Source organism: Parambassis ranga, chromosome 16 (genome assembly GCF_900634625.1).
Source record: "Parambassis ranga chromosome 16, fParRan2.1, whole genome shotgun sequence".
Classification (NCBI taxonomy): domain Eukaryota; kingdom Metazoa; phylum Chordata; class Actinopteri; family Ambassidae; genus Parambassis; species Parambassis ranga.
Window position 1 is genome coordinate 6,174,439 of NC_041036.1, and position 26,716 is coordinate 6,201,154.

Genomic DNA, 26,716 nt, shown 5'->3' on the forward strand with positions numbered 1-26,716 from the left:
TCTAACCTGAGCAGAGGCTGATAGTGATTACTGAAGGGACTGTCATGCTTTTTTTGAGCTCTATAGTTTTATTCTGTGGCTCCAACAGAGTCAGAAATTGTGTTATTTTATCCCACTTGTTGCAGCCCTTTAACTTATACATTGTCTGAAACTTTCCTTCTCAACAATAGGACAACACCCATTGATACTGAGTTCTGCTGTACTGTATCTTAATCTTGCATGTCATGGGTGTGTTTACATAGTGTTTGTTTAGCTTACTATGGCTTACTATATGCTTAAACATAGCTTTTTTAGCTGCACGCTCCATTCTTAGTGCTAAGCTAAGCTAACAGTCTTACCTGCAACGGGTGAGTTTCAAGTGAGCCCACAATGTTGCACCACTATTTTCTACAGTATCGCCAAAAAACTAGAAATTGTATATAAAGATGGACGACATGAGGCGAGGGCAAAACATCTCTAACGCCCCCTGTATTCCTCAGTATTGCTCAAATAAAATCGTCCCCAAATTATAATTATAGTCGTCATCTAGGTGTACTATGGGCGGAGGTGGAGTCACCTCGTCCACCTTTATGTTCAGTCTATGCAACAAATCCAATTATGTGTGATTTAGATAGATGCTGGTTAGCATGAGCAGTGATTGTGTCTGGATTAAGATTAAGATTAAGATTTTTTTTTTTTTTTAAATAAATTTAGGAAATGAATGATACTAAATCAACAGTTAGGGTCAGGATTATTTTAGGTGGACACAAATTAGAACTAATCCAGCAGACCAGGGTTCAGTTTTAACTTCAAATAAACAAAATACAAAAATACCCAAGAAATAACCCAAGAAAACCGAAACAAAGAAACAAACCGAGCAGGGAACTTCCAGGCTAACAAGACAATGCAGCACAGACAAAGGGAAGCACAGGACTAAAATAGACAAGATAACAAGACACAGGTGAAACACATTAGGGTGGGGCAAACAGTCACAAAAGGCGGGAACACAGGGGAAGTAAAACACATGGACACACACAAGGGAGACAAAAGCAAAGCATCACAGACAGCCAGAACACAGGAGCGCACAGGGACCCAAAAAACCCAAAACACCCAAACAAAGCAAAAAGGAATTAAATTACAACATACAGAATCAAAATACAGAATCATGACAGACCACAGGCAGTACACAGCCAGTGTGTGTATGTGTGTTACAGCTGGATGAAAATGAGCTCTTTCCTCTCTCGGCACCTCCACAGACACACTCCTGAACCCCCTTTCTCTTCAGACATCAAACGGGCATCAGTGATTGCGACCTTCTTCTTTTCAGACACTACTGAAGTAACAATTTGAGAAGCAGCAAAAAAAAAAACTTCAACACTTACAGAGAGACCTTTTTTTTTTAATTCAGCAACAGACATTTTCGAATGCCTCCATGTCATCGTTGAAGATTTTAAATGGCTCCATCATCATTAACAGCATGCCAGGAGCTAATGGAAAACTCATTTGCATTCATTTTTTCCATCACTGAAATATGTGTAATATCCAGCAGACATCTAGATGTATGAGGGCCATATGAGGGCACTCACTGAAGATATTTTCATATACGATGAAAAAAATAAAGAATGGAAAGAACAGAGAACAAACAGGAAGCAGCGACTCGTTCACATCAAAGGCACAACCGGCTGAAATTGAGACCGAACCAGCACAATCTCTGCAGAACTATTTGATCTCCTGTTTCCTCTTCCCTTTTTTTTGGCAAAAGAAGGAGAGCACGGTATTTTCTTTTTATTTATGCTTCCATACCCTGTCACCTCCAAAAATACACACATTTCTAAAAGAGGACATCATTAAGAGTTTTGTACTGTAGCTGCCTGGAATATATGCATCAATGATCTAACTGTCCATCGGTGCATTCTTACAAAAGCAAAGAGAGAGCAGCCATGGTGTTTAATGGTGGCATCAGTGAAGCCCCCCCCTTCAGTTACCATTTTTTGAGTGGTAATGGATAGTAATGGATGCGGTTCATCACACTGTGCCACCCCTACACACACACACACACACACACACACATTACCATAGTCACAGAAAGGGATGCATAAACTGAGGAGAGTAGGTGGATTATTTCTTCCCTCAGCAGCTGGTTGTTTTGGTATTAGAGGATTAATGTGTCTCACCTTTTGTGTCTCTATAGATTTTTTCTTTACAGCTTTTTAGAGTCAGAGTATTCGGTGCTTATTAAGCAGTCAACTTGACGTACCCATTGTACAGAGTGACTCTGCTGCCTTTGTTTATGATCGACCAATTGACGAAGAAAGGACAGAGACCTTTGGCTGTTCGTCCACCTTTTTCAATGAGTTTTTAATGATTATTGGTCAGTAAAGGTTAACGATATGGGAGGTTGCTTCCATTATTAATGATGGAGTGAATCATTTGAGCCGCTACTAGAAGGGCGGAAGCTCACAAACTCCAAGAGTTATACACTGAGAGGGAGGACATGTGTGTTATATGGAAACTGTTTAATAGTCAGGTGAGTAAATTCTATCATTTTGGTTCAGCAGGTAAGTGGGACACAGCATTGTGCTTTATTTTTACTGCTTCCTCAGACATGTACGTCTACATTTCCTCTCCAGGGCTCTTTCCGGGGTGCTCTCTCTCCGGCCCCTCAGAAAGCCTCCGCCACTTCCCCACGTAAGCGTGGAGCAGAGAACGCCGTGGTGCATTTCTTCCGCACGATCGTGAGTAGCCAGTGTGTGCTTTCCTTCCTCTGCTCTTCCATGTTTCTCTCTTTAACTCTGTCCAAACCTCTTTATTAACTCTTCTTCTTCAGGTGTCCCCTGCCCCTCCCAAGTCTAGGGTGAGTTATTTGCATTACACTGTTCAGTGGTATCACACAAGGAACAGGGCTTTATTAGAATAAAGACACAGCAGAAAGGATTTAAGAGTTAATCTTTAAGGTGCATGATTTTCATGAGAATCCGTTTTAGCCAATGAGAACGACAGATTTGTACAGAAAACACAACAGTTGCTTTTGAATGTCACTAAATGTGTGTGCTCTTTCCAATGTGAGCATCTGCCTTGCTCCTCTCCTCCTCCTCATCCTCCTCCTCTTCCTCCTCCTCTCCTCCCCCCTCCTCCGGATGGACTCTCCTACCTGCCTCCTCTCCTTCCCATCCTGCCTTTGTGCTGAGTAAGACACAAGTTTTTTCTATTTGTCCCCTTCTGCCTTTTTTTGTTTGTCCTTGTCTCTTGTTTCTCTGCACATCCAGTGGAGAGGACTAGCAGCCAAGATAGGCCTGGTAGGTGGTTTGAAAAAAAAAAAAAAAAAACCTGCAGGTATCATACCTAATTAAACTTGAAGAACCACGTAAGGTCATCTTCTCAAACTGCCTTCGAGTGTGATGCCTGTGGCTCCATTTACTTTCCATCAACCACTTAAGCTCTCATAATCTGCCCATACATCAGTGATAACACCCTCATTTCCTTCAGACTTAAGTCCATTTTCAAGTACATCGTGCCCATTTTGTGGCTCTGCAGGCTGACTTACCCGTATCATACATTGTATATTCATGATAACGCGGGCTGTATTCTCCTCTCCATCATCTGTGATTCAAAACTTCTTTTGTGCATGGCTGAAGTGAAGCCGCCTTCTGCTACATTTGGCAGCATTATCAGCTCTTAATTGAGTGTGTGTGTGTGTGTGTGTGTGAAGCAGCAGAAAGAAAGAGTGGCTGTGATAAAAGGAGACTGCTAAGGGACTGTACAAAAATTATTATAAGAGGGAGAGTGGTTGGACAGTGTCAACAGCTGCAGTTCCTCCTCCAGCCTCTGGAGGGGGGGCTGCAAATGTGACCCATTTTCCATAGACTCCAGTGTTAAAATAACCAACAGCCACAAAAAAATGTTTATTATTTTTATTACATCCTGTTTCAAAAACAATTTTTGCTCACTATTAGTCCCATTAATCTTTATGACAGACTTGCAGAAGGTGAATGTGTAATGCAATTGTTATTTATCACAGGGAAGTGATGAGACGTGTGAGAAGAGAGGATGCGTTGATTGTCTCCAGCTTTATTCGAATACGTGCTCTGAATGCACTCCATAAAAAAACAAACAAAAAAAACTGTAGTTGTGGGGAGGTCACACAGTTTATTGCATTGCAGCAGTTTAACATTGTTAAACTCCTCCTGTTCCACCACAGTAATTTTCATACAGTCCCTGAAGTGCTCCTCTACAGAAATAAACCTTCATAAAGATTTTTTTTTATTATTTCCACTTGAAAGGATAACATTTTGATCCAAGTGTGATTTTAAGGTTTCACCGAATTAAAATACAAATGGTTCATGTGGTCGCCTCAAAATCATGTGTTTACAAATAAATAAATAAATAAATAATTGGTTCTTGTGGCAGCGTAAAACTTTTCCTCTTCATATTTGTTGCTTTGAAGCTGTATGACTCATACATAATTCACACTTGGATGAAAACTTTTGCTCAAAGTGGAACCCATTTTTACTGTAAAGGTAGAGCACAATTGGATTGCATCGTAATCGATACCTATTATTTTTTTTTTTTTGTTTATCCAATGTTTGGGGTCCTTTAGAGCACTGTGATCCATCACTCTGAGAGCTGCCTAGAGAAGGAGGTCTTATGTATTATATTCTTTCCCCTCATAACTCTGTGGACTCTTTTTTTTTTACCACCCCGTGCTGCACTGAAAATGAATTTGGGACTCTAAGACTCTTTTAACACACTCCTCTCTCTCTCTCTCTCTCCCTGGCAGGGACCCCAGAAGTCACAGTCTGCTAAAGCGAAGAAGGCTGCTGCAGGGGAAGGCACCTTGACTAGGATCTTCAAAATGGTAAAAACAAAACTTGTTGAACACTTCCTAAGTTATTTTCCTTTCCTGGAAATTAAATTGCAAAAAGTTTTAATCGTGTTCTTGCTCCTTGTGTTTCTGTTCTGCCTCAGTGATGTGATCAGCAGCAGAGTGAGTAACCGATACACGATTGGAGGAATACTTGACTTTAAACCACCATGCATTTGTTAAACGTTGATATGCTCAGAAGACATCATAATCCCATTACTATGGCAGCCTGCAGCAGAATAATAAGAAGCTTTTAGAGACAAAGATTGATCCTTGTGCATGCTGCATGCTTTATGCCTGCGCTGATATAATCATGCTGAAGACGGTAGATCCAGTTCTGATATTTGTCCAGCCGGGGCTATAAAGCTAACATAAGCTGCACCTGCCTTGCAGGGGAGGGGAAGTGGCTGCTTATGCATATTTGTAATTATGATATAATATTGTTACTGAGTTTCATCACATCAATCACTTGCTGAGCACGACCGGCTCCTCTGTGAAGAACTTACTGCAGGCGAACGTTAGCGGAATGTGAAATCAATCATAATGTTCAGTGAAACAATGTGTAAAAAAATCATTTTAGATTTAAAAAAGACGATTTTATTTATATATATATATATATATATATATATATATATATATAAAATACAAAACCAGTAAAATAGTAATTTTAAAATAAAAAAAATAAAATTAGATATTTGAATAAATGAATCTACAAATATAAATGATTTTTTTTTTGTTTATTTAATGATCAACAAATGTGGGGCGGCATGGTGGTCGCCTCACAGCAGGAAGGTTCCTGGTTCGATTCTGGCTGGGGCCTTTCTGTGTGTGACTGGGGCCCTTCTGGGTGTGACCGGGGGCAGCAGTGGCTCAGTGGTAGAGCAGGGTTGTCCAACCCCAGCTCCTCCCTAGCCACATTGCCTCCAGTGCACTCACTGGTGTATGAATGAATCGGCGGTGGTCGGAGAGGCCGTAGGTGCACCGTCTCTGTCAGTCTCCCCCTGGGGACCTGTGGCTACATCTGTAGTTTACCACTGCCACTGTGTGAATGTGGTGTGAATGAATAATGCAATGTAAAGCCCAGGAAAGCACTAAATAAGACCAATGCATTATTATTATTATTATTATTATTATTATTATTACTGGGGCCCTTCTGTGTGCTCCGGCTTCCTCTCACATTCTAAAGACGTGCCTGTTAGGTCAATTGGTCACTGTAAACTGCCCATAGGTGTGAGTGTGAATGGTTGTCTGTCTCTATGTTGCTGTGATGGACTGGTGACCTGTCCAGGGTGTACCTGGGATAGGCTCCAGCCTCCCGTGACCCTGCACTGCAGGACGAAGCGGGTTAATGGATGATGGATGGATGGATCAACAAATGTGTTTTTTTTTTAAACTGTGTTGTTACCTCAGAGTGAAGCAAGGTGTGTGAACACAAACCATGTGTTTTCCACTTAAGAAGAGAGTTATGGATTTTTGATCGTCTGCACTGTACAGAGTGTGAAACAAGAGTTTTGCCAACAACAAATGCCCCGAACATAAAATGTCAAAGCTGCACTGAGCACAGATGGAAGTTGTGACACTCTGGCTCTTAGTATGACTAAGTGAAGTTGACAGTTCCAGTACACTGAGTCTGATGCTGTGCAACCTTTCAGCTTTAACACACTTTCATTGGCACTTACTTACTTCACAGTGCCGTCTTCACAACTTGCTTCCTCATTACAGAGAAGCGCTTACAAGTGATTTGTTTTGGTGTGCGTCATGAAAAAAGGGGGTGGCAGCTTTCATGCTCTGCCAGTTCCTCCCTGTCAGGTTTTAATGAGCCACAGACACTCCGACTGTACCTTAGATTAGTTAGTTTAGCAATTACCAGAAGTGGGAGAGAAATCTGAATTTCCCCAGAGCTGCATCCTCATCTGTAGTGGCTAAATTGTTGTCACTAAGCTGCGAGAGAGTAAACAGCTCTGGAGGTGGTGGTGGTGGTGGTGGACTTCTGGGACGGATCTTCGAGTCTTTCTGATATGGCTAATGAGCGTTGACTCAGTGCCATCACACCATCACTTCCGTTTCTTCATAAGTAGCTTCACAATCCAAATGGAAATGAGCGTAAAGCCATATTGACTTTTAATTAATGTTTCACACTTCATTTCTATTCATTTTCTGCTTTCAATTTCAGATTTAAATCTAAGCAGCCATGCTGTATATTGAGTTTTTTCCTTACTTGCAGGACAGATAATGAATTTCTTTCTGTAATGAACAAAAGCTCTCATTTTATGAGCAGCAAAAAAAAAAAAAAAAAAAAAGGCTTTCCACAATATGGATTATCATCTTAAGCAATCCATAAAGATTTGTCTCATTTGTATAATCTTTCAGTCTTTTTTTTTTCTTTTTTTCTTTTTTAGACTCGCTCCACTCGTCCTGTTTTTTTGATCAGTCTGAGAGTCTGGGATGGAAACTTTTACCAAGGCTGTGTGCACCGTGATACAAACAAAAAAAAGAGTCTAATCTGAAACTCTTGAGGACAAAGAAACAATAGAAAACTTTGAAGTTTCTGCCTCTGAAAGGACGATAAGCCTCACAATCACACACAGATTTGCAGGATCTCCACTGAAATACAGCTTTGACCTTTTTTTCTCCCCTTCAAGAGCAGAAAAGCTGACAATAAACATTTTAAAGGAAAGACAAACAGAATGAGGCAGACTTACACTCTGACAGCAAAGTGATAGAACCCATTAAAAGATATATATATTTTTAATACTTCTTTTTCTCTATCCTTAAATACCCTTATATTCTGAATAATCTAATTAAGTTTAATCATGTAGATGTGATGTATTATTGTGTCCTTGCATATATCACATTAACTTGTGCATATATTAGACTCACTACTGTAAGATTTTGATTTAAAATGACCGTTTTCTCTGATTATCACACTGTGCTTATGGTCCCATCTTCCTGCTCGGTGTCTTGCTTCCATTTTAATCTCATTTATCGTCTTCTACATCTACATCTACATATATATATATGCAGCGCTGCAGGATGATAGCCACTTAACAGACATACTAACCTGACATTAAATTCGAGTTAAGCTTCAAATTCATCATTTAATAATAAATAAAAGGCTGCGACATTGCCGGGTTGCTTCATTTACTGATAACAACTCTTAAGCTGGATGAAAGAAGTTTTGGAACCATGATGAAATACTTTTATCTGTTTTTCACAGCTTACCAAGACCCGCTGATGTTTTTAAATAGGCGATGATTTATTAAGACCGTTGAAAGCTGAAATTTAACTGTCAGAACGTATTGGCTACAATTACCTGTGTGTCAGTAGGCTTTTTGTTGCTTCAAGCTCATGGAAGCTGCCCGCTGAGGTGAACACTCTCACATACTGAGTGGAAACGAGGAGTCTATGGCCGCACTCCAAAAGCAAGCGGTGTCGTCCTTTCGGTGGTGAATGAGTAGCCTGTGAAGCCTGCACATATTCATCATGTGTGTCTTGTCTTGTCTGTTACAGGGAAGCAGGAGTGCTTCTCCAGCCAAACGCTGAGGTCCCTCTCCACAACCCTTCCAACAAGCACGAGGGCAGACGTGCGAGAGCACGGATAAAAACGAATTTAAAAAAAAACAACAAAAAAAAGAGAGGAAGAAATGGAGGAAACCTTCTCAACCCTTACACTCACCTTCTCCGCCTATATTAACACTCTAATGATTGCTAAATCCCTCACCTATCCCTATTACTGCCCCCCCCCCCCACCTCCCTTCCCCTTTTGGCTGGTAGTTAGCGACACAATCTGTTCCCTCCCCTTCCCTTTGCATGCGTTGTGCTAAGTCTGTGCAGTCATCATCATCAACCGGTGTGAACTGAAGCCGCTCACATGTGCAGCCTGAATGCCCCCCTTCCCTTTTAAATGGCTCTCTCTATATATACATATTTAAATGTGTTTGTGTGTGCTTGAGTTTTGCGTCTTTTCATCATTTCTCTAACAAACATGGCGGCTAAAGCCGAAGCAGACCCGGAGCAGCTGAAGGTTTTTAGGCCGGTGCAAGTCCGAACTTGACTTGACCGTCATTGCCGCTTAATGATTGGTTGAAAAGACCGGGGCGACTTCTGTTTTAGGAAAACAATAGAGCGGTTTTTTGTCTCGTGACTTTGTCTGCGTTACTTCTTCAAATCTGTGTCGGAACATTTGTTTTGTGAAAACGTTAACATTTCAGCGAGAGCCACTTTGTTCCACCCCCCCCCGTGTCTTAGATGTAGTTAAGTGTCCTGTCATGAATGTAATGTTGATCTTTGTTTTTATGATCTAAGGCTGGCTGTGGATTTTGTGGTTAAAGTTCTAAACCTTCATTATTAAATTAAAAAAAAAGATGCATTTTTTCTTCATCGCTTATTTCCATGTATTACTGAAAGCGGCGTGCAGTGTTTCCACTCTGCACGGCGCCATGTTCTGATCTTTCCTCGCTGCCTTAGAGTGTAGTCCACTGTAGTGCCAAGTGCCATTCCTCCTGACTACCAAATACAATGTGCTGTGTTTCCTTTTTTTGTGGATAATTTAAAAAAAAACACACACATTTTCAAAAAGGTGCTAACTCTAACTGTAATGACACATTACAAAGTGTTTTTATTTGGGAATGTGCAGTTGAGCTCGGCACCATCGCTGACCTCCTCCATCCATTCAAAAGCAGGCGTGTGTGTGTGTGTGTGTGTGTGTGTGCGTGCATGTGCGATGTGCAGCTCCCACTGTTTGCTTGAGCCTCGTTGAGTGCTGTGTGTAGCGTTTTTTTTCCTGAATGGATCCTATGAATGAATGTAAACCTCCTCCTCCTCCTCCTCATTATTATTGTATGTGTAATAAAACATGACCAACCACTTAACTGAGAGTTTAAAAAAAATACAATAAAATAAATAAATAAAAATCATAAAAGCAACTCTACTCTGTGTCCCGGGGTTGTGTTGGGTTTTTTTCTTTTTGTCCTGCAGTGGTGTTAGTGGGTCAGGTTAATACAGCAAACAAAGAATATAATGTGATTTCTTTCATAGAGACATACACTCACTGAGTAATCATTAGTCATGCCAAGCTTTCCAAAGCACTCAGTATTCAGAATCAAGCATAATGACACATTATAGCTTGTTTTTTTTTGTCATGTTACATAGATGTACAAAAGCTGGCTGGAGCTCTGCTAATACAAATACAACATGTCCTCATTGGAACACAATGAAGTTTATTTTTACCTTCTCTCTCATAAGAAATCCTTCAGAAAACCAGGTCATGTTTGTGACACGAGTTTTTGTATGCTTTCAGATTCTATGCTAAGCTACGCTAAGTATACAATCCTTTTATTTAGATCCCTGTTGGCTTCTGTCACTCATGTTTTAATGTAGTGATGTAATTTTTTTATCAGTTAGCTACAATAATGTAATAAAAAATACCCATTTGAATTTGTAGAAAAATTACTTTAATCTTAATTTATTATGGACAATAAAAAATACAACTGCAAAAAAAAAAGCGCAAAAAAAAGAGCTTATCGTCTGTACATTGGCTTCGCTTTGTAACAAATGCAACAAATGACATCTTTCAAATTGTCAAAATATACGCGATCTAACTACAGTATTTACAAAATTACCTACAGTACCTAAACGGTATTTGCTGCGAGCCTAAATGCTAAAAGGACAGCAGGAAATGTGACGCTGACATCTTCAATCTGGAACCTCGAACAGCATCAGCATCATTAACATGTTTGGCTCTGTCTTCTAACTAAAACAACATAAAACGACATGAAGTATGTACAGTATAAATCTGCACCAAAAGGACAGATCTGCTGTAAACCAATGGAGGGGAAAGACTGTTGGGACAGCAGTACAGTGGGCTGCAGCTCCCTGTGTGGAGACCGATAATGAAGAGACACAGCTCTGGTCTCTGGGGAGCTTTTTCAGTGTTGCACAGTTTCCTCTCTTTCCAGCAGGGTTGGGTATTAGAGGGGACCTGCATCTCCTGAGTGGAGAATTCTCTGGGATGCCTGTGTTTATTGGGCCAAACCTCTCCGGAGGTTATCATATTGATGACAATCAGTCGGTAGCAAAACAGATAAAAGTCATTAAACCAATCAGAGGGAACCAGACTCCACTTACTGTGGATAAACAGAAGGGGGACTGCTACTGGGGTAAAAGCTCTTGGTATACACTGGAACTAATTTATGATGTCTTTTTTTTTTAATTTAACCTGATAATCCCTTCGAGAAGAGAGAATATGTTTGGCAAAGCTTGGCTGCGGATCAGTGCGGTTTGACTCTGCGGTCAGGAGAAGACATTGTGCCAGTCTCCGGAGGATTCAGGAACAACTTCCAGGTCAAGATCAGGTGTTACCTCCACCTGAGGTGCAGTCTCTTCTTGGCTCAGAGACACATCTTGTATTTGACCTGGAAGACAAAAAAAGTGTACTGTGTGTAAGTGAACTGCTCCATAGGAGCGGTAATAACAAGAGATTTGTAAACCGGGGGAAAAAGCCCATTAACACACATTCACAGAGCAGCACCAGCAGCTCCCTTTCTGGATTTAATTTGCCAGTGGCTGTCATGCAAATGAGCCCATCCATCAAAAAGTAATCTTTCTCCCCTCTCTACCTCCAACATTTGTGCTAATACCTCACATTCTGTCCTGTTTGCTCTTCTTTCTGAGAACACTGCACAGTCTATATAACACAGGTTGACAGAGGCGGAACATGCTCGTTATGAGTTGTAAATATGATATGAACCATGTGTCATAGTCGGCGCTAAAATAACTGGAGCACCAAACAACAGCAGTAAGTCACTTGGCCGTGACTGAGAGATTCATTGCTGCAGGCCATACACAGAATCCAATTTTACAGTGGGAGTCAATTCATTATCTCCATCTATTTTTGCTTCATATCTGAAACACTTCACACACATATTCATTAAATACTGTAGGTGTCCGAGTCATTCCTGAGCATATACAAAATTTTATTTTGACTTTTCTATTTGCATTTAGCTCTTACAATGACTTTCAAATTTTAAAATGGCACCACATCATGTTTCTTATATGAGTTCTGTACAGTTATTGTACACTGTGTACTCTACACGTATGAATTTTGACAGAATAGTGTTAGTTTAAAACAGACAGTAAATAAACACTGACAATATGAAAGCTCCCCAAAATTGAGGCCAAGTGTGGCAAAAACATCTCTTCTGTTGGCTGGCTGCAGCTACAGGCCATGAACCATAAACCCCACCTCCCCCCTTGTTAGTGGATGGGACATGAGGCCAACCAAAACTGAAAGTAATATGTTTTATGGCTCATTAGCTAGTTTTTAATCACACTGATCTGTGTTCAAATGCAATTTGACGTGTTTTCGTATTTAATTAGTCATTGCCTAGTCATGGCTTAAAAAATATAAAAAATAGGAAGTAACACTGTGGTCATCGGCCAATGTGGCAGGCAAGCTGATGCAGAAGTGGAAAGGTGGTACAGAGATACTGTTATTTCACTTTTAAACACTGCTGTGTCTGAAAGTAACTTTGGTACAATGGGCAGGGGTCCTGCCATAAAAGCCTCTGATTACATGGCAATTGTGCTTGTAAGTGTTTTTTTCTTTCTTTTTCCCTTACTTGTCCTGCATAAGCTCTTGTTTTGTGCTTTTCTAGTAAAAAAAACAAAAAAACAAACAGTCGATGGAATTGGGTGAGAAGCCAGGCTTCACAAATCACAAACACAAGCTGCTGGTTGTCTTTTCAATCCTGCTTTAGTATTCTGGCACATCGGGGAGGTTTAGCTGTGCTCTGTGCACGCTGTGTCTCATCTCAAATCCAAAAACAAATTGCTCAGGTTTTACCAGTGTTGACACAGGTGACTTGTGGATAGCTGCTAGTGCAACCACATCAAACTCACAGAGGTAATATTGAATGACATTTTCTGGTATATTTTCTGAATTTATGAAACACTAGCTGACCTGGAAACATTTGTTTTTTTTTTCATTTCTGGGATCTGAATGGCTGTGATGGAATACCTTAAACACCTGCTCTAACCTTGTCGAATCTGGCCCTTATTCCAAGTGACACTCCAGAGGGCAGTGTTTCAGATAGGACGTTTTAAATTATCGACACCCACTCAGCCAGGGGGACCTGAGTGGAATCATTTGTGAAGTTGGTTTTCAGGCTGAGTAAGTAGAACAGATCTGTCAGAAGTGTTCTCTTCCTCCGGTCATCTTCAATAGTGCCTGCAGGTTCCATGGTGGGATGTTGGAATGAATTGAATAACAATGTATGTATAAATGTGTGTGTGGGTGTGTGTGTGTGGGTTGCACTTGGCCAAGGTCAACCCAAAGGGGAGGTGCGGCCTCAAACCTTAACCAATGCTGTCAGGAAGAGGTAATATACACACAGAACGTTCACTCACTAATATCAAAGTGGAAGCTTTAAGGGAACAGAGTCGATGGTCCTTTCCTGCTCTACAACATCACCTGCTCTAAATGATGGAGGTGAGTGTGCATGCACATCAGAGATGAGTGTAGGCACTAAAAGGGTTAATTCCCAACAGCTACCTAGTGAAGAGAAAACAAAACTTGGGATAGTTCGTGTTCGGCAGTCTTCTGAAGTACTCAGGGACACTTATTAATGTTCAGTGCTGCACGAACTGGGTCTATCATAAAGAAAATATGACCATGAGAGACGCAGACACACCGCAATGTGGCAAAAAAAATGGATTCCATTATAACGTGATTGTCAGAAAAACCGTTCAGGAGTGAAAGTAAATCAAGCTGACAGAAGAGAGACAGAGAGGTGATTACTGTTTATTGTTGCCCAGCTGCACAAACAGCTGCCTGTATGTCCAAATGTGTGTGTGTGTGTGTTTGTGTTTTGGTGCGATGCCGTGCAGCTGCTCACCGTAGCCATGGGATCTCTTCATGTGGTGCTTCATGTTGCTCTTCTGGGTGAACCTGATGCTGCACACCTCACACTTGAAGGGTTTCTTTCCAGTGTGTTTGACCATGTGGACCTGCAGAGCGCTCTTCTGGTTGAAGGCCTTGTCGCACTGACTGCACTTGAAAGGGCGCTCGCCTGCAGCACAACACAGAACCGCACGTTGGTTAATGAGCGGTGTTACATACAGAACTTCATACATGATTTATATTGATCATGAATTACTGGGTTTGGTCCTCTTGTGAGAAATAAAATAATAAAAAAGTACATAAAATTCAGCTGTGAAACTGTTCACAGCTATTTTTTTAATAATTTACAGTCAATTCTTTCAACCCAAACTCCGAGACTTGCCAAATTATGGGAACGCTCTTGAATTCACATTCTTTTCTACATGAACATGTTACCTAAATCACTGCTCTTTGCACTCACAGGCTGTAGGCAACAACCTTGGGAAGCCTTTGTATTCGAAGGGAATTTGGGGCTACGCCACTGAATTTTTTTCTGTGTCAAGCCCCATTATTGTCATTTCATGCACATTATTTACACTAAAGACCAAGGTACGAGAGAACAAACACCTACAAATATCAGGAGTGGAGAAAAAAAGGGAACGATGTTTATAACTTTAACAGACAAAGCCTGCAAAAGTGTCAGCATGAGGTTGAGAGTATGAAAAGTTCCAATCAGAATCCCCTTTAACAGCATTCAAATGAGCCCATTGAAATGGTAATAGGCCAACAGAGCTGTTTTTCTCTATGTACATTGAAGGCTGGTAATCATGTCTGGGTGCTTAGGATTTCACAGGGATGAGGAGTTAAAGGCGTTTAGCTGCTTATTAGCTGTGCTTGTGTGACTGTATGAATTAGGAACGCTGAAGGGGGAAGCTGATAGCTGTGAAACATGACATCATGGCTGTAAAATCCTGTTTTAACATGAAGCTCTTCTCTCACCAGAACACTATCAGTATTGTTATTTCAGAAAAAAAAACATTTTACACACATGTTGTGTGTTACATTTTGTCAGGAGGAGAATTTCTCTAATGTGGAACTGTCACTGTTATTTTTTTGGTTTGTTTTGTTTCAATTTTCTACATTTTGTGCACTGAATACAGCCTTATAAAATATGAATGTGATCAATAACTATGACCTTTATGTCTCCATAGTGTTTATGGAAGATCTCACAGAGGTCCATGGCATGCTGACACTTCCTAGCAGTTTTTGAACTAGTGGAATCTGAGTGATTTCAATATTACATAAGGAAATTAACAAATAACTATAATTATATCGATATGCAATTTGTCTAAGCATTCTAGTATTAGCAGCACATCAATTAAAAAAAATATGATCCAATAAATGTCAATTTTGATCAACAGTTTTCAGAAATAATAGGATTTCATGGTTTAATTTACCGTGATATTCTTGATATGACATCTGCGAACGATCCTAATCCTCTTACCTGTGTGCGTTCGGTTGTGTCTCTCTAGCTGGCTGCGCTTGGCGAAAGCCTTCACACAGGAGGAACAGTTGAAGACTTTGGGCTTCTGGGAGCTGGGTGACGGTCCCGGCTGGTGCACTCTTTCATGCTCCTGTAGGCAGATTGAAAAATGTTACAGTCTAACACGTAAGTCTCTTTACTAGATTTGTTGATATTTTCTTCATGCAGACAAAACCTGCAAAAAATCATCTTTCTTTATGTTTTATACGAGACCATATTTCCCTTCTCATGAGGGGGATTTGACCACAACAAAGAGGAGTGCAGGAGAATATAGTCAGTTTGATGTTATTCTTGCAACACTGCTCAATATTCAAGCCAAATATTGGGCAGAACAAACCTGACAGCCCCACAGGAATATAAACATTAAACAGTAGTATAAGAAGGCAGACAGGAAAAGCGTGAAATATGCTGTAATTCTATCAACTTTATAAGGAGAAGGGAAGTACTGCTGCATCTTGGGTACTAGTTTATTAAAGGTGCCTTGGGTAAGTGTCAGAAAAATACAAGAAATGCATTCTCACAAACATAAAACTAATGAAGGAGGGGTTAAAACAATCTGAAAATCCCTAAAATGTGGAATCTGATCTTGTATTGTACTGTTATCGCCCTCCAGTTTAAATTGTACATCCTAGTTGCCATGATGTTGTTCATGGACACAGGCTGGTACACCATGACCACTCTCAAACCCCAAACTACAAAGAAATCATTTTTTTGGTTGTCCGGCTACAATTAAATGGCAAAATTATTATCTAAAGGCCAGAAAAATGAAAAACAATAGTGCTACTAATTCATCTTTGTCTCCACTGGGCTTTGAAAAAAAAAAATCGAAAGTCAACATCCGAGTTGTGGTTGCAGACTAATGAGCAGCCTGGGGACCTGGAGAGGAGAGAGCCGAGTCTCTCTCGCTGTGACACCCACCTAATCTCAGTGTCATTACTTTTATGAGGGACAATTACTGCTCAGCATGTTAAGGCACAATTACAAAAGAAAAAAAAAGAAAAGCCTATGGCACAGCGGCCTTTGTGGAGTCGTGTGCTAGAATATCCTCCTTCTCTCTCTCTCTGAGGCATTTATGTGCTTGAGTGTTTCAACCACATGAAGAGGGTCGTCAGGGAAGAGAGGCACACATGCTCCTCTCCATAATTTGACTGCAAAACACCTCTTGTTTAAGTGTTTTGTTTTGTTGCAAAGAGTGACAGTTTAAGGGTCTGTCTCAAAAGTCACTTGATGAATTACATATGCTTTTAATATTGAGACTGTGCTTTTTTTGTGAGTTGACATACTGTTTTCATAAAACCTCAAGAGCTTTATTCATTATCTGTATTCGCTCATATGCAAACCTTTTTTGGCTAACCCATCTTAGCATTAAATAAAACTCGTTGCTAATCAGAGTGGGTATCGAGTTCTTTGCTTACCTTCAGGTGAGTAGCTCGTTTGAAGGCCTTTCTGCAAACGCTGCAGACATGACAGCGGTCCTTGCCGTGAGCTTGTCTGCAGTGGCGTCGCAGTGTGTTAGCATTCTGGCACACCTGATGACAGTAGAAACACTGGTTCCGGTTATCAGTGTCCGTCTGGGGGTCTTTTCCACCCTTTTGGCTGTCAGAAATCTGGATTATATACAAAGACAGATAAAAAAAACTTACACTTGAACATTTAACTGCACATTTTCTCATCATTTTCTCATCCTCCAGACAAAAAAATATCAACTACACTCCATTCTAGTAGATAAGTCAAGTGGTCTACCACAAATGTTCAGCAGTTCTTTGCATAGATATCTACAGACACACACTTACGTTGTATCCGTTGTCAGATGTCCCATTTGTGGATTGTGGATGGTGGCTAACCAGTATGACCTGTTGCCCAGAGGAGCCTGGCTGCCCTGTCAGGCCAGAATCATTCAGTACTGCAGGAAACGTCTGACCCTAAAAAACAAAATCAGGTGAGGCAGCTGATGAAAACACACTCTTCATTTTAGCTCTTAGATTCTCATTGACAGCCTTTATATTGTGTAGTATTATATTTTTTTTACCTGTGTATGGAGGTTTAGAGTGACACCATCCAGCATCCCCTGTGCATCTGCAAGGGTTAGTGTGACACTGCCATCGCTGGCCACGCCTCCCGATGACATCACTAAGCTTTGGGATACAGGAGTGTGTGAAAGGGTGGTGCTGGGTGGCAGGCTGGTGACTGACGGGTGGAAAAAAAAGATGAAGGTTAATGTCCAGCTGGTTCAATGAAGAACTACTACTTTACATTCTATCAATATAGTATATAGTATAGTGTACAGGCCCCACTCCGAGTGGAGTGTTGGACCAGTGGCTTCAACCAGAGACCAGAGGTCTTAAAATAGTAATGACATTAGGTTTGGTCACAGGGGAATCATAGTGGCGAAAACTAAACCTAGTCAATATTTACTTTTAATAAAAAAGGCCAATATAGTGCAGCTCCTCAGTCAAACCCCAGCTTGAACCATATTTGTATACAGAGTGATAAAGCTTCGCTATAATCAACAAAAGCAGAGATGCTCTCGGTGTCTCTGCGCAGCAGTCGGGATGTTTTCCACTTGAGAGAGGAGGGTAATGAAGAGAGAGAGAGAGAGAGAGAGAGAGAGAGAGAGAGAGAGGGATGAGACTAGAAATTTGATTAAGTGTCTAGGTGACAAGCAAACCAGTCAACAGAACAATCAGGAAACCATCTCTGACAAAGCAAATCATATTTGCTCATGTCACAGCCCATACATCCTTTACTTTCTTATCACCGTTTGGTCTGCACAATAATTAAATGACAATAATCCCTATATATAGTTTTCAAACTCAAACATAGATGCAAGCAGAGAACTACATTTGGACTTGGCAAAGAAGTGTCCTGGGAATGCTGGCCCTGCTTCCTGCTACATCATTTGTGTTAGGAGGCCCTTAGTGGTTTTTCATCTTATTTTTTTTTTGTTATTTTCTTTCTTGTATCTGTGCATTTTGTTTTCCCATCTCTCTCATACTAACCATCTCTCTAAGTTAGCTTTAACCAGCTAGCTGATGCAAAATGATGCAAGCTTCAAAACAGATGGTCAGAGTGGACAATTTTTGCTTAAATAGAAGAATATTTACAAAAAAATAGTTTGATTATAGTGAAAAACAGCACCGGATTACATTATGATCCAATATTTGATGTTAATTTTCCAATGCAGCCATTGTAACATTTCTGTGTGATGTAGGACAGAGGCTTTCTCTGCTTTTCTCTGCTTTGAAAGTCTATCTTGCAGTTATTTGAGCCTCCCACATACACTCTATAGTGGGGGCACAAACCTTAGTGTGACATTTCATGAAAAGGGTATTGATCTGGAGACTGTTTGAGGCTCTGAACTGGTGCTTTAGTTTTAGTCCGACTGGGATCTATGACTAGAACTGGAGGCAAGCGTGGCTTCTTTTGAACCATTAAAAGGAATCTGACGTAAAAGTTTCTCTCATATCTGTTGCTATTTATGCTCCTTCTTGCAATAATTAAGCACAGAAGTGAACTTCACTCATTTATCTTCTGTGTTTGAAGCACTTTACTGACAGAGACAGCATGGTCACTGCTCATCACACTGCTGGCTCTTTAAGTAGCGGCCTGGAGTAAAGTAGTGAGTCGAGGTCAAAAGCGGCCTTTGTGTTCATTGTAGATTTAAGATTCCAGTAGGACAAAGTCAAAGAGAAATGGGTGTGTTTGTTTCCTTCATTTTCTGGGTTGCTTTTTTTGCTATAGAATAGACTTCAATAATATTCTCTGGGTACAACATCATGTGTTTCAATGAGGGAGTAAAATGCATCTGCTTGCTCTAACAAACTGATCTCACCGATGTCCCTCTGGGGGTATTAACTTCTTGAGTGTATGTAAATGCATGCTAAAAGTCTAAGCAGCAGAATAAGTGGGATGCTGCATACCTGGAAGTGAGTCCAAAGATAATGATGTATGTATAAACGACAGGCATAGCAACTTTTAAATGAGTTGTGGAGAGTTACAGGCAGTCTGCAAATTACGTTCGCTAGAAAAAGTTTTGCCAATCTTTAAAGTAAAATAGGCCCTGCCACTTCACATCTTCACTGTCCCCTGTTCTTTCTCAGGGATTATACTGGTAACACATATTGTAAAATATTTCAGTCCTGACCTGCCATTCCAGTGTTGGCGGGGCTTTGAGGTAGGAGGTGGTCAGAGGTGATGGTCAGGGTAGCGTTAGTGGGCTGGCTCGTTAGAGGCGATGCCAGCCTGATGGTGCCGTTCATCTCGGCACCATTATGATTGTTTGGCTGTGTGAGCAGATCTTGACCTGCAAAACAAAACAAAAAACTGAGAATTCGTCCATGGAAAGCAGTCAATTCAACGTTTTTAGCATAAATTATAAATAGTTTCCTAAAGACTTACCAGGAAGGATTTGAATCACAATGAAATGAATCTGAGTTCTGAATGAAAAAGAGGCTGAGTAGGCCCTGGAAGAGATACTTTGACTAATCCACTTATGCAGGAATGATGTATGTATCTTCACTTAGGGGGCTTTGTGACAACTTTCCTCCACACTAATGATACAGCCTATATTTATTCAGCGGATATATGGGTTTAAATGAGGATGACATTGAAGAAGTGTGCAGATGGTTAAAAAAAATCAATCAATCCTAACCTCCAATATTGCAGCTTGTAATCTGGGTTTGTGAAGCAGCTTCAAAATGAAATAAAGGGCTGCGTGCTACTGTTTCTTGTCTGTAAGTATGTTCGTCTGAGTGAGGAAATCAATAAAGGCTGCACTGATTCCTGAGGGGTTTTACAGCAAATGTCAGGTTTGTTATTGTTTGCCTCTTTCTGTACACATGAAAAGACAGTGTTTGTAGTGTAGCTGTGTTATTTCTATTATTTTGATATAAGCTGAGGCTGTGTATACCAGATATAGTGAGGGTGATCTCCTGAGGGTTTCCTGCAGCAGTGCTGGAGCCAGCAGCTGACGCCTGGGCCTGGACCTGGGCGAGAGCTTGTGTCAGGCTGGAATTGTTGATGGTCAGAGTGATCTCCTGACCGCTGTTAGCTCCTGCTACCAGGCCAGAGCTGCCAATGACGTGACTTAGGTCCTGAGAACCTGCACAATCCACACAGTGAGACAAAGACAGTTATTAAGCTTGCAAAAGAGAGCATCTAAGCACTTAAAGGCTGTCGCACACGCACCTGTAGCATCCTGGTCTGAGAGTCCGGCCATTGTGACCTGCGCAGGTGTGATGGTGGAGGGCTGCAGGGCCAGGCTGGTTAGTGGGTGGATGACAACATTGGCTGACACTGAGGGGTCAGTTGAAGACATGAGCTGACTGCCAGAATGGGAGACCAGACCGGTGTCGACACTCAGGGGTTGTGAGAGGAGACTACCCTGCTGTAAGGTCTGCTGAAGGAGGGCGGGATCGATCTAGAAGAGAAGAATAGAAAGCAGAGTGACTGTGTGTGTGGAACAAGAACAGCCTCAGGCAAGATGGCTGATTTTATGCAGAAACATTTCATTCAAAATGTCCTCATTGTTTTTAGCATAGCAATGAAAAAAGCCTGACTTATGACGACCTTTAGAAGATCTGACAAAAATAGCAGGCATACAGCGGCCTTGAGTGTTTCTCATTAACTGATGAATATTTCTGTTATTCTCTGCACAACTGTCCCGTTAATGAACTCTATTTTATATAACTGAAGAGTTTCTGTATTTAAAATTGGCCTCAGCTTGTATAATTAAGCTCAGTGCTTCTCTTCTTATCGCTTCCTGTGTTTAGTGCATGTAACAAAAATGTCTTTATAAATAATGCACCACATGAACTCCAGTTCTTGCACATCCTGAAGTGTCAGGACATAAGTGATAATACTATCTATTTAGTTCCGCATAGAGGAAAAAAAGTGGATTAAAACCCTAGTGTGTACATCTGAACCCCCCCCCCACCCAAAAAAAAAAAAAAACATTAAATGTACTACTTTTACAGCTGACTGAGCAACACTTCTTTTGAATCTTGTTTTGATGCTCTTGTGGGACTCTCATTTGATTTTGTGGATACAAACCCAAAACTCATAATTGAAAGACAAACACACAGTCTACCATTGAGCTGAAGCAGCAGGGCACTCTGGATAAAACACATAGCACACGGCCAGCATAATGTAAGTAAAGTCTGCAGTGTGAGAAGATGATACAAGTTTCATCCATCACATTTTCCTCACAACTTCTCTCCTTTTACCAATGTAAGCTGTGACAGTGATCGCAAGATGAAACTTGATCTGATTGGCTAGATGCATGGACCATGTAGCCAGGGCTTCATCTGATAGGTTGGATGCTAAACCTGAGTGCATGGCGCTTGGAAAGAAGAATTATAGAATTTTAACACTAACCAAGTGATAATATTGAGAAAATGGCTTTGACTAAGAATGCCTAGAAGATTATAGTTCATGATCTTATCAATGTTTGACAATTTGAAAACATACAAATGACAAAACGATGTAGAGCACAAGAGGTTTCAAAGGTTAAGATCAAGGTGACTGCGTACATAGATGATAACATAAGCTTCAGTGATAGGTGTGTGTGTGTGGGTTGTAACCTGTAGTGTGATGTTGTTGATGTTGGTGGTATCAATGCCAGAAATCTGAACATTGGGGCAAACCAAGTTGGCAGGCGTCAGCTGTAAGTGGATGCCATCCAGCGTGGTCAGGCCATCTGGAAGAGACACGGTCAGGTCTCCTGCAGCTGCAGCACACAAACACACACACACATATGTAAATATTTAACACAACCAGAAGAACAAAAAAACACAGAACACAGAGTATTTCACGTGTCTACTTGCAAAAAGAATTCAAAGTTAGCAGCTGCAGAGTTACATGGTAACCGATGAGGATGACCCCGGAGGCTTGGACATTAATTTTACATTTCGGGTCAAAGGCTTCTAGGCTATCAAAACAGCCAGATGGTTTCAGCTGGAGCATGAATATCTGTGAAGTACATGTACTGTATAACTCATGAATAAGTTCCACCAAAGGACTGACTAACAACAAAGGAAATTCTGTATTCAGTCTTTTCCCCGATGATGAAAGGAAGGTTTGCTTTCAGTGAACTGTGCACTTCTCCAAAAAAGGAGAAAACAGACAGAGTATAAATATATGGAATTGTAAGCCTGAAGAAGAAAGCAATGACTGGAAAACGTATTCGGCCACCTCCTCAGATGTCAGGCTCCAGGTAAAGAGAGGCGAATGTGATTTCAAAAGGGAGAATATTTTATAAAGTGCTACAGAAACACACTTATTAAGCATTTTACATAGCTTAATGAACATTGTTAGTATCATTTTCACAGACGGGGTAACATCCAATTCACAGCTGTTGAAAGTGTGAAAGGGCCTCATTCTCTTTTTAAAAAATGCATCCAAGCTGGGAGATTTTTGGCACAACATAAAGACAGATCTGTCCACAGTATGATGAAACGCTGTCCTGTGATTGGAGGAACCAGGAGTACACAGAAGGTGGCTTGTGTTGATAAAGCACCTTCATTCTCTGGGCTTTGGCCTTATCAGCTGCTGTGATGTAAATCATTTTGTCCTGAGTACAACGTTGATACTGCCAATTGATTACTAAGCGACCGGCTGCCAATAGAAATGATGATCCTGCAGCACCCACAAACTTCAGTGCATTAATCACAAGGTTGACATTACGATCGAGCGAGTGCCAAATACCAATAACAAATGTGTTGCTGCCGGGTCATCCATCACACCGCACAGTGAGTCTTTGGTATAATAGAATTTGAGTGCATTGGTTTCTTGCTCAAGGGCCATTTGTTTGTCTCAAAATGATGCATGTTGACCAAATTGAGTGTGAGTAAATAAAATCAATGCTCAGGGATGAACTGACTGCTGATTGTTTCATGCTACAAAGCTCTACGAATCTGTGTTGCTGTTTTTGTGTGTATTGAACTATCCACAATTCCTACCTGACATGGAGGCCGGCAGGATGGTCTGTCCTACGAGTCCCGGCTGCAGTAGATTCTGGTCAAACTGCCCTGTCAGGTTGGCTGGGAGGTAAATGCTAGGGTCAGAATTGGGTGTTTGTAGCAGACCCACAGGTTGAAGAGCCTCTGTAGCTGTCGGCTGCTGCCCTTGCCCGGAGGCCACAGTCTGCCCAGATCCTGGCTCTTGGCCCTGTCTGGCCTGACCAGCAGACGAGGAGGGCCGCTTGGATTTACGGCTGTCACTGTTTGGACGGAAGTGACATTGGATGTGAGTTTTTCGGTGGCCTGAGGTTCTGAAGCGGAGATCACAGAAGGGACATTTGAAGGGCTTGGAACCGGTGTGGAGACGCATGTGAACCTTCAGGCTGCCCTTTGTAGAGAAGGACGTGTTGCACATGTGACAGCTGAACAGTTTTTGACCTGTAGGGATAAAGAGAATGCAGTCACGGACTATGAATGAGTGCTTAGATACTACAGTAGTGAAAAAATACATACGGAAAGGAATAGTATGACCTTAAAGGAAATAGCCTAACTGACTAACTAGCTATCTTCTCATGATAGACCACTGACCTGTGTGTGTTTTCACATGGCAGTCGAGTGTTGATTTCACTGTAAAACTCTTCCCACATTCATCGCACTTGTAAGGTCTTTCTCCCGTGTGGATCCTGATGTGCCTGGATGTTGAAAAGACATTGACACCGTCTGAATTTGAAACAGCACTACGATGCTGAAAGACAGAGAAACTTTACAATCCAAAAAGTGAGTGAAGTAGACAGAGCACAATATACAGCCTCGCCGCTGTTTACCGGTTATCACCAAAGAGCACTCTTCCATTTCATGCCTTTAGTTCCCTGAGCTGTTGTTACATGAGCTTCCAAGAAATTGCAAATGCACCCAATCTCTAAATATGAACATTTAAATAATAAACATAGCTCACTGGAGAGTATCTGACCAAAACTCATTTCCACGGTTTGAGAGCTTTACAGGTGTGCAAATAAGATCCAGTTTTTAGAGGGATGTAAAGCACATATATATATATATATATATATTTTGTAGCACTGTTTTCACACCATCCCAAAGCCATTTTCTGAATGTTACAATAGATAATTGTGAAGTGTGACCCTGTGCATTTTCTGACTGTCACTTTTATATTCTTTTATCTTTAATAATGAAGTCTGACACATTAATTACCTATGTGAATTGCATGGGATGACCTACTAACCCTCCATTTGTGTTCATTATGCATGTTTCTTTCATATGTATGTGCAATACTGTAGATGCAGACAGGAGAAAACTCAAGTAATACAGCTGGAAAAGGTGGCATAGTTCCTCTCAGGGTAACCAGTTGTTATTACTCTGTAAATTCTATTTACAACATGTTGCCTTAAAAACACAGTTGAATACTGTGTGAAGTTGTCAGATAACTATGTATGCTAATTATGTAAATGTTTTTTCTTCTTTACCTGACGAGGTCACTTGGCTTCTTGAAGCTTTTGGGACAAAAATTGCAGCAGTTAGCGTACTTGGGCTCCGTTTCCAGCTCCACAGCTTTATCTTTGATCTCGCTGATCCGATCTCTCTCAGCAGCTGACTGGGCAAGTATTCGCTCCGACACCGAGGCCTCCTCGCCGGGATCCTTCGCCAGCTCGGCCGCCTGCTCCTCGGTGAAAGTGATGATCTCCATACCCCTCCGTTTTGATGTTTTCAGGTCCGCGTCCTCATCGTCTTCCTCCACGTCCTGACTGTCCAGACCTATCACTGTGAGAACGCGAGTTGGGTCTTTGGATTATATTTTATGCAACTCAGCTCATACTGAGGTACTTACATTAAAGCTCACATTAAAGCAAAAAGAACCAGTCAGAAGTTTTCAAATAGCAGCTCACTTTTTCTTTACTTTTACCATCTTCTACAGAGAAGAACTAACCTGACGTGCATTAGAATGTGAATTAGTCTGCGACCTCACTGATCATTTTGTCCACACTCAAGGATAAATCTATAACTAGGGCAAAGATATGACGTGGCTACCACAGCCTTCTGAGGACAACACGCGATATGAGTGGGACAAAACACACCTCCAGGCTGTGTAAAGGTTATTTGACCAAAAAAAGAAAGCGGTGGAGTGCTGCATTAGACCTGGCCTTGTTATCAAAAGGATCAAATGAAAAGCATTTTGCTTTGTTTACAGACTCTCTTCAGCATTGGACTAAAATGTAGAAAATACTAAATACAAAGAACAAATCCTTGAATGGTGCTGTGCTCTTTTCCCAGCGAACAGCGCAAAGATAAATACTGCCTTCTCATCAACTGTCTCTTACTTTTTTGATCATTTTTGTACAACTAGAAAGTTGGTAGGCTGTGTTCTAAGTTTATTTTCTAACTTTGGAGTAACAACAGAATTGGAAAGTCATCTGCAGCGTTCTTACTCTGATCATCCACGGCATGCTCCTTCTTCATGTGCCTCTTGCACAGCTGGCTGGTGCGGAAGCTCTCGTCACACATGGAGCATTTGAAAGTCTTGATGTGGATAATCATGTGGCGGTTTAAGCTGCCGTTGGTGGTGAACGAGGCATCACAAACACCACATTTAAAGGGCTTCACTCCTGTCAGTGGGAGAAGGCAAAGGCAGGACATCTGATGAATGGTGATATTTTAGAGAAAAGTAATGCTATTACCTTTTATAATCTCAAAAGCTAGTAAGACTTCTGAATATTGGCAAGTTCTAATTTACTACACATGGGGAACAATGGTGCTTCACAGACTTTGAGTTGCACAGCACACAGGATTGATTGTGGGGAGCCATGGCACATGTAAATTCCATTTAAAAGAAGTTTTAAGTTCTAATTATTGTATTAATGTAAAGATCTTTGATAGACATGCAATAAAAGCTTTTTTTAAATCACTGTGTGAGCCTGGACCCTCCTAAATATCCAATGTGGAAAGTGTAGATAATTTAGAAAGACACTTTAAGATTTGGTTTTCGAGCTCGCTCACCTGTATGTGTATTCAGATGCGACTTCAGGACTCCTGTTGATACAAAGGCTCGTCCGCAGAGGTGACATCTGTAGGGCTTCTCCCCAGTGTGGGATCGCACATGCTGCTTAAGGTGGCTTGACTTTTTAAACCCTTTGTTGCACCAAGTACACCTGTAGTTTGAACAAAAATTTATGATTTTTTGATATTTTGTATGAGAGTTTATCTTATTGTGTTTATTAAGAACAGCCTTTCTTTAAGGGACACAGAGGTATGAACTGATGGAGGGGAAACCTATGTGTGAAATTGTGTGAACTTATGATGGAGGCACATCTGCCTCCATGTTTGTCATCATCAAAACTAATATATAACATCCAAAACATGGCTATTTATCATGGTTACATACCATTCCAGTCAGTTTCAAAATGCTTAAAATGTAGGTTTGAGGCATAGATGGAGCAGTGATTATGACGTATTGAGAAGATGCCTCAGCAAACATGAATCTCTGG

General features: G+C 41.0%; 2 protein-coding genes across 3 annotated transcripts in view; one reads left to right on the forward strand and one right to left on the reverse strand.

The window, feature by feature from the left end:
* The window catches only part of LOC114448344 (myelin basic protein-like), a 52,736-nt gene extending 43,778 nt beyond the window's left edge, over positions 1 to 8,958 (forward strand). Inside the window, exons 6-10 of the mRNA XM_028425254.1 lie at positions 2,610 to 2,714; positions 2,807 to 2,833; positions 3,246 to 3,275; positions 4,757 to 4,834; positions 8,351 to 8,958. Of these exons, the coding sequence (XP_028281055.1) occupies positions 2,610 to 2,714; positions 2,807 to 2,833; positions 3,246 to 3,275; positions 4,757 to 4,834; positions 8,351 to 8,383 (273 nt within the window). The 3' untranslated portion in view covers positions 8,384 to 8,958. The remainder of the gene's footprint in view (positions 1 to 2,609; positions 2,715 to 2,806; positions 2,834 to 3,245; positions 3,276 to 4,756; positions 4,835 to 8,350) is intronic.
* Positions 8,959 to 10,370: 1,412 nt separating this feature from the next.
* znf236 (zinc finger protein 236) overlaps positions 10,371 to 26,716 on the reverse strand; it is a 37,439-nt gene continuing 21,093 nt past the window's right edge. For both annotated transcript variants that reach the window (XM_028426264.1, XM_028426263.1), the window contains exons 18-32: positions 26,229 to 26,380; positions 25,661 to 25,837; positions 24,701 to 24,995; positions 23,808 to 23,911; positions 23,220 to 23,657; positions 21,843 to 21,988; positions 20,449 to 20,680; positions 20,171 to 20,362; positions 19,406 to 19,564; positions 17,291 to 17,448; positions 17,055 to 17,183; positions 16,677 to 16,868; positions 15,223 to 15,352; positions 13,735 to 13,908; positions 10,371 to 11,253 (exon numbers count right to left, since the gene is read on the reverse strand). In XM_028426264.1, coding sequence (XP_028282065.1) covers positions 11,132 to 11,253; positions 13,735 to 13,908; positions 15,223 to 15,352; positions 16,677 to 16,868; positions 17,055 to 17,183; positions 17,291 to 17,448; positions 19,406 to 19,564; positions 20,171 to 20,362; positions 20,449 to 20,680; positions 21,843 to 21,988; positions 23,220 to 23,657; positions 23,808 to 23,911; positions 24,701 to 24,995; positions 25,661 to 25,837; positions 26,229 to 26,380 — 2,800 coding nt within the window. In that variant the 3' untranslated portion in view covers positions 10,371 to 11,131. The remainder of the gene's footprint in view (positions 11,254 to 13,734; positions 13,909 to 15,222; positions 15,353 to 16,676; positions 16,869 to 17,054; positions 17,184 to 17,290; positions 17,449 to 19,405; positions 19,565 to 20,170; positions 20,363 to 20,448; positions 20,681 to 21,842; positions 21,989 to 23,219; positions 23,658 to 23,807; positions 23,912 to 24,700; positions 24,996 to 25,660; positions 25,838 to 26,228; positions 26,381 to 26,716) is intronic.